Genomic DNA, 7,253 nt, shown 5'->3' on the forward strand with positions numbered 1-7,253 from the left:
TTTTTTTCTGTATTTTCATAAAATGCATCCCACATTGCACTAAACTCAAACCTAGCATTAACATGTAGGTCATTTTCATTAGCTGAAGTGTTGCTACCAAACGCCACCAAGCGTCTTCAAAGCGCAACAGTGTGCGTCCTCGACCCTGTGGCAAGCGTTGCAGCATTCGCTCATGAATATTAATTAGCTTCTGCGTACTAAGAACACCCATTGGACGGCTGTGGAGCGACGTCACCGCGAGCTCATTCATATTCATGAGCTGGGTCTCCGCCATAGCAGCGTCACTGGTCCTGCACAACTCACTACAACACACTTACCCGAATAACTTTTCAAGCAGCCCAGACTTTTATTTTATTTTTTTTTAAACAAATAACTATTCACAAAACGCATTTAAACTGCGCCAGCGAACTCTTAAATGCGCGTGACAAGATGCTGAACGCTTCTTCAAACGGGGAGTCGTCTCATGTTGTCGTGAACTATGTTGAGGAGTATCTGGAGCTGGTCGAGTCTCTGCCGCTGGACCTACAGAGATGCGTGTCTCTCATGAAGGAAATTGACGCCAGATATCAAGGTGAACGCTCTCGGGATCTCGCTAGTAGCAGAAGTGTGAGGGGGGGAAAAAAGCAGTGCTTCGTTTGCTGTAGAGGTGTTGGATGTCACACTAGCTAGCTGGCTAGCGGCTAGCCGTTAGCACGTGAAACTCGCAGGTTTCCCCGCGTCGCGCGATGGAGAGGGCGAAGCTGCAAAGTTGAGCGAACACTTAGAGTACATTTATTCGCCATTTATATCCCGAATTTGTAGAGGTTTCTGTGAAATCGCTACACACCCTGTTTGGATGGAGCGCGGAGTCTCGCAGCTTCTGTGGCGCAACTAAACTTCCCGTTTAAACAGTCGTGTAGCTTGAAATCACAGTTGTGTGTTAGCGTTGTGTGAATAGGAATTAAAGTAGTGTGTAAGTCATTTTAACGCCAACACATTTATCGTGCAGGCAGCGACTGTATCTGCTGTATATATATAAAAAAGTCTAGTCGATAGAGGCAGGACCATTGTTTTTACACCATGCTCTGGTCCACTTTAAGATTTGGGCTGTTTTGCTTCCATAACATGTGTTCTTTCAGACTACAGGGAAGATAACTTGTTAAATACACGTGCGGGTGTTTGATTACACATCATCTGTAGATTAGGTACAATAAACAATTTAAGGCCATATTTTCTAAATATCTTTTTTCTCCTGCACTGAACCAGAAAACTAAGTAGCATTTATGTTTTCCAAGACTTAAGCGTTTTATTCATATCTATTCTTTTTTTTTTTTTTTTTTACTACAATTCACCTGGTAATTATACATTTTATTCCTAAAACATGTTCCCCTCCCTGATTTGTGCAATGTTTAATTAGCCAGAAGAGGGATCCAGAATCAAAAAAATACTTTTTGAATTAGGTTTAGTCCAAATCAGACTTTGGTTGTGGAAATGTTTACTTGCATAATTCCACGTGTATTTTTAAACAATCAACCTGTAAGTAATGAATAGGTGCATAGGGAAAAAAACAACGAAAAGGATCAAACTTCAAAACCCCTCCAAAAATAATATCCTGCACACTATCTGCAAATTGTTAGTGCATCAAAAAGCATATGTATTGACTCATGTTTCGGTCTAATACACAAGATGAAGGTCATGGATACATTTACAAGTGCAGATTGTGTGTGGGATTTTTCCTTTTTGGCTTTGGCATTTGTATAATTAAACTAACATTTCAGAAAACTGTAATTAATCAAATGTGGTGGTTTGTTAGTTAGAATGTGTCTTAGGCAAATCCTTTGATCACTTTTTTTATTGGAGGTTGAATTGATTATAAAAATGTATACAGACGGACAGTAAACCTTATTCCCATTATTATTGCGTTACATTAACCTTGAACTATCTGTCTTGCAGAGATCCTCAATGAATTAGACGAGGCTTATGAAAAGCACAGACAAGAATCAGATCCCGCGCAGAGGCGGCGTCTGCTTCACTGCATCCAGCGCTCCTTGATTCGCACCGAAGAACTCGGAGATGAAAAAATCCAGATCGCAGGCCAAATGGTGGAAATGGTGGAGAACCGCAGCCGGCAGCTAGAGTGGCAGAGTGAGCTTTTCCAGGCCTGCCACGACTCGCCGGAGAGCACCGTGTCGGTGGGCAGCACCCCCGGCGCCATAACGACCGTAACCACGACACCGGTCTCGGCTTCGATGCTCTCGGTCAGCAAGCCGAGTGCGGATCGGAGACGGGACGAGACCCCGACTTCCGTAGACAAATCTGGCGGAAAGCGTTCGCGAAGGCAGAAGAACGGTTCGGAGAACCGGGAAAACTCCAATTACGGCGTGGAGCACAACGAGGAGGTTGGTTCAGGCGCGTCGAAAGAAAAGAAGGCCAAGACCTCGTCGACGTCGTCGAAGAAAAAGAAGAGGTCCAAAAGCAAGCAGGACAGGGAGCCGTCCCCGACAGACCTGCCCATCGATCCCAATGAACCCACTTATTGCCTGTGTGAGCAAGTGTCTTACGGAGAGATGATAGGCTGCGATAATGATGAATGCACCATCGAGTGGTTTCACTTCTCGTGTGTCGGCCTGCACCACAAGCCCAAAGGAAAATGGTACTGTCCGAAGTGCAGAGGAGACAACGAGAAGACAATGGACAAAGCGTTGGAGAGGTCTAAGAAAGAGCGAGCGTACAACAGGTAGTGTCAGCTGTAGCCGTCGCCATTTTTCTATTCAGGAGTTTAGAGAGAGCGTGGGCCTGCGATGTTGTTACACACTAGAGTTGGTCCTTTGTTGGTAGTTCTATCTTTTAGAGATATGTTCGATAGGGTTCACTTATCAACTACTTCTGTACTCAGCTGTTCTGCAACATTGGACGCATTCTGTTCATCCAACTACAAAATGCATTTGTACCATTTTCAACTATCAGTTTTGTATTTATGCCTTGCATAACTGTACATATGTTCATGTAAAATAAATCATGCTTAATGCCGTCGTCTCATGCGGTCTCATTTAAAAAAATAAAATTACATGAAATGGACCATTTCACCCATACTTTCCGGATGCACTTAAAATGTGGACAAAAGATATTGATAAAAGATCTGATATTAACTTGCAGTATTTACTTCTATAATTGTTTCTCCGAACACAACTGATGTTTCACCTAACTTGGTGAATTAAACATTAAACAGGAGTGAAGGCTCTTATGTTTGAAGTGCTGGACATCTATTGTTACGGAAATGTTGGGAAAAAAAAGTGCTGAATATCAGTAACGTCTTGCTCACAAAGGTAGTTTCACCTTTTATTTAAGTATTTACAAGTGCTGGAAAATGAGATTGCCAACCAGTGCAAAATCTGTACACAAAATTCAGATGTTTTTGTATTTACAAGAGATTAATAGAGGCAAGGACACACTCAGGCATTCATGCATGTAACAGGGCATACATCTGCAAAGATCAAGGGCTTGGAAAAAAGACAATTTCACTTGATTGATTGGACTTGTGCTGCAAGCCATGAAAAGATATTAAGTAACTGCAGTTAATGTATCTCTGTAGGATGTTTTTGAACTTTGAGTAATTCCAGCAAATCTTTTTTTTGACTAGTAAATATATATATATTTTAAACTCCACATTATATTGCCATTTTTTGGTCAACTAATTTGATATAATTTATATATACCCTGACGTCTGCTTACCGACATCTTTTTAGTGCGTACTAGAGATGCTCACCACTCGTGTGGTAGCATGCCAACACCGCCCGGCAGAGCCAAGAAGATTTGTGACTGAATCCACGTAACGAATCCAGAACTGAAGCAAAACCAAAATTGAAAGGACACTTTTAACTGCTTTTTGAGCGAGACCATGATATTAAAATTGACAAAGCACCAGAAACATTTTCATCAACACTACTATGACTTTTGTCTCTCAGCAAGAGTCATGAATCCAGATTAGACTGCCTTGATTGACTCAACCATAATGTGTGTGTTTTTAAAGAGACGCTTATGCATTTAGCAAAACAGAACAATCACTGCATGTTCATGCCGTATGCAAAATTAGTCGAGCATTATTCACCGGGTACATTGACCCCTTTCACTGATCTTAATGAGGGTTGAAATCAGTCCAGGCAAAAACATGGGAGAGAAAAAAAAAAATCACAATCTTGCATGAGTAAAGTGCATAAAAACTTAAAAATGGAGATTTGAAAAACTATCCCCAAACAACAGAGCCAAACAAAAGGAAAACAACATTTCAGTGAGAGCATGGCTTGTGAATGTGGTCAACTGTCCCTCCAGCTCTGCTCTACAATCGCTGACACTCGTTTCTCATATTCCCGTTTGTTTTCTTGATACAGTTGTGCTGCCTGGCTGTTTGCGGGGCTGTTAGGATTTGGCTCGTCTAGAAGAGACTAAAAAAAAGAAAAAAAACAAAATTAAAGCCTTACAAATCTAACAAATAACAATTCAAAAATGAGACAATTCTAGAATTCAGTAATGTCTACAGGATAGGTGAAGCATTGCGTTTAACCTAAAATGACTAAAACGGGTAATTGACATACTTGAATTGATGTCAGAATAGATGAAACATCGTAAGTTGGACTCCATCGATTCTGAAGAATATCTAGGCAGATACTGCCATCAGCATACACTGTGAAAGACAGCAAGGAAGAACAGATTCACTACATTAAATCAGGAATGCATGCATAAAAAAACAAAACAGCAAACAAATGCTCACTAAAGCTGTACAATCCCAAAAGTCCAGAAGATACAGCAACTCTGGTGTCAACTTTAATCATCTTAGTCTATTAAGTTCAGGGTTGCCAGGTTTTCACAGCAAAATGTCCCAGATATTACTTAAAACGAGCCCAATTGTTATTTTTGAGGTACTCCCTGTAAAAATTGCATAAAGTACATATTTTCTATAATAAAATTATGGGGGTTGCTTCAAACTGCGGACATGAAAAACATCCAGGGGAAAGAGCGTTAACATTTATGAGTGCTTAAGTATTAATTTATTTTTGACTTCATCCTAATTGGAAAAAAAAAATAAATAATAATAATAATATAAATATATATCTCAAAGCACAACGACTGACTGTACGACTGAATTTATCAGCAGCAGATTCTGTGTGAGAACGTATGACAAGTACACTTAAGAACATTTGAGAATCAGGTTCAGTTTCTGTTTGACAAAGTTTCTAATGAAAGACAAAACAGGAAGCGTCACTCACCATTTGGATGAAACATTTTTGAGACGAACCGCACAGTTGGGGGCTTGTTCGGATATTCCTCCGTGAACTCAACTGTGAGTTTGAAGGTACCTTGTGCGCAGAATAGAAACAATATTGTATCTTTCGTTTCTGACAAAGAAACATTTTCTGTACGCAAGCATTCGATCATGCTTGAAAGGTCAACAGACACTTACCATCTTCAAAAGGTGTTCCTTCTGGACTGCATATAAAAACGAGAAACGCAATGAAAAGGTCAAAGGTCGGAGGACACAGACATGGAACATTCAGGTACAGCATGTTGACCGTGATATCAAATAACACATGCTACACTAGAGCGCTGAACACACGGCGAGGCAGGTTTACCCCGGTCAAGCCCTCAGTGCTATGCAGACAATGAAACGTGTACTATTACACTTCAAAACTTTGCGGCTGGCACAATGTTTTACGTTTTCGGAAGAATCTATTATTGAAAAATGTGTTTGCATTCATAAATTGTCGTCACTATCATTTTAAATGTTTTGGCATTATATTATACATGCATTTATATGACCATTGTTTTTAATAAAATTTAGTTCTATAATGTAAAGCATCACTACTGCAGTCTTCATGATCCTTCACAAATCATTCTAATATATCTATTCACTGCTCTTTAAGCCTGTTATTTTCATGAATGATGAATTGACAGGATTCTTCGATGAATTAAAAGTTTAAACGAATCGCATTTGTTTGCAACAAAAATTGTGTGACATTAGAAACACGAAATTGCCAATTTAACACATCTTTGCTTGCTAAAAGCATTTCTTTTAGACATTTGGCCGACCCAAAGTTCACGAACACAGCGTTGCACAATATCTCAACACGCTAGTCGCTTCCATAACTTTTTCAGGTCAGGTAATGCCGATTTCGTGAACCCTTGGTATCAGGAGGTTTTCCGTGACCGCGGGAACCCCGTCACACGAGCAGGCTCGACTCGACGAGCCCGTCCTGCTCTCTTCTTACCCGAATATAACCGCGTTCCACACCATGATGTTGTTCTCAGACGGAGCTCCGCTGACGCCGGCTGGAGGATCCTCCTGGAGCCTGGGGGACCGCCACACAACACTCAATCATGAAACTGTATTTCAGCGTGCCGGTCACATTAACCGGTTAGGAAAACACCTGGGGCATTACACGACGACGCGTGGCTTCTGCTTACCTAACAGACAAATGCTAGAAATGCATAGTACTGGCTAAACGGCAACAGTAATAATCGCATTTAGAGAAGTCAAGCTTGAAGAACTTCTCTAACCGGCTCACGCTAGCCAGCTAGCTCGTGAGCTAACATACATGTAGAGTTTCTGTGAGTCCCCACAACGTAAACAGGCAATGCGATACTGCCGACGGGCTCGACGGGATAATCATAGCGTTAAGTGTCGTATTTAAAGAGTTTATATTACGTTTAATAATCGGCTACCGAACTGGGGGATGCGAAAGCTAACTAGCTAGCAAGCTAGCTCACCAAAACAAACACATCTATCATTTAACAGCTACTCACCGCTTAAAATCTCGCATGAGCCGCCTTCTTGCTGGGGTGGACATCTTTAACTACACTAAAAAAAATAGTCAGCGATTATTTTTAGAGCCTAATAACAAATGCTAAGGTAACTGTATATGTCACAACACTGGTGATTAATATTCTTTTCTGAGTACAAGACGTCTTTTCACTAGACGGGATTATACCACCCGTCCCACACAGGGAGTTATTTGTGACGGAAAATACAAAGGCATCGCGCAAGATGCGTGCAAATCAAGTATAAGTTTTGTTTTTAAATACGGAATGACGGCCGCTTACGAAACGTTTGTGGTTTAAGAGAAGCGCTTTAGTGATTTACCCGAAATGTTCGTCTCCGGCTGCGCTAATAGCCGAAACCCCCCTATTTGTCTGACCGTTGGTTCGGTCTTCGTCGGAGGAACGGACGCGATGACGTTTCTGTGGGAGGAATGAGGTCAGCGTCCTCCTGGTGGATAAGC

The 7,253-nt window shown here is 41.2% G+C and overlaps 2 protein-coding genes across 2 annotated transcripts; one reads left to right on the forward strand and one right to left on the reverse strand.

Annotated features, from left to right (window-relative positions):
* The first annotated feature begins 265 nt into the window (after window positions 1-265).
* Window positions 266-3,014, forward strand: ing1 (inhibitor of growth family, member 1). The gene is made up of 2 exons (XM_043229805.1): window positions 266-571; window positions 1,933-3,014. Exons 1-2 carry the CDS (start codon window positions 430-432, stop codon window positions 2,718-2,720), a joined length of 930 nt encoding a protein of 309 aa, XP_043085740.1. The 5' UTR covers window positions 266-429; the 3' UTR covers window positions 2,721-3,014.
* Window positions 3,015-3,305: 291 nt separating this feature from the next.
* ube2al (ubiquitin conjugating enzyme E2 A, like) lies at window positions 3,306-6,934 on the reverse strand. The gene is made up of 6 exons (XM_043229807.1): window positions 6,778-6,934; window positions 6,243-6,323; window positions 5,438-5,463; window positions 5,244-5,333; window positions 4,572-4,660; window positions 3,306-4,421 (listed from the first exon to the last, which is right to left on the reverse strand). Exons 1-6 carry the CDS (start codon window positions 6,819-6,821, stop codon window positions 4,293-4,295), a joined length of 459 nt encoding a protein of 152 aa, XP_043085742.1. The 5' UTR covers window positions 6,822-6,934; the 3' UTR covers window positions 3,306-4,292.
* Window positions 6,935-7,253: the final 319 nt, after the last annotated feature.

This window comes from Puntigrus tetrazona, unplaced genomic scaffold (assembly GCF_018831695.1).
Source record: "Puntigrus tetrazona isolate hp1 unplaced genomic scaffold, ASM1883169v1 S000000095, whole genome shotgun sequence".
In the NCBI taxonomy this organism is placed as follows: Eukaryota; Metazoa; Chordata; class Actinopteri; order Cypriniformes; family Cyprinidae; genus Puntigrus; species Puntigrus tetrazona.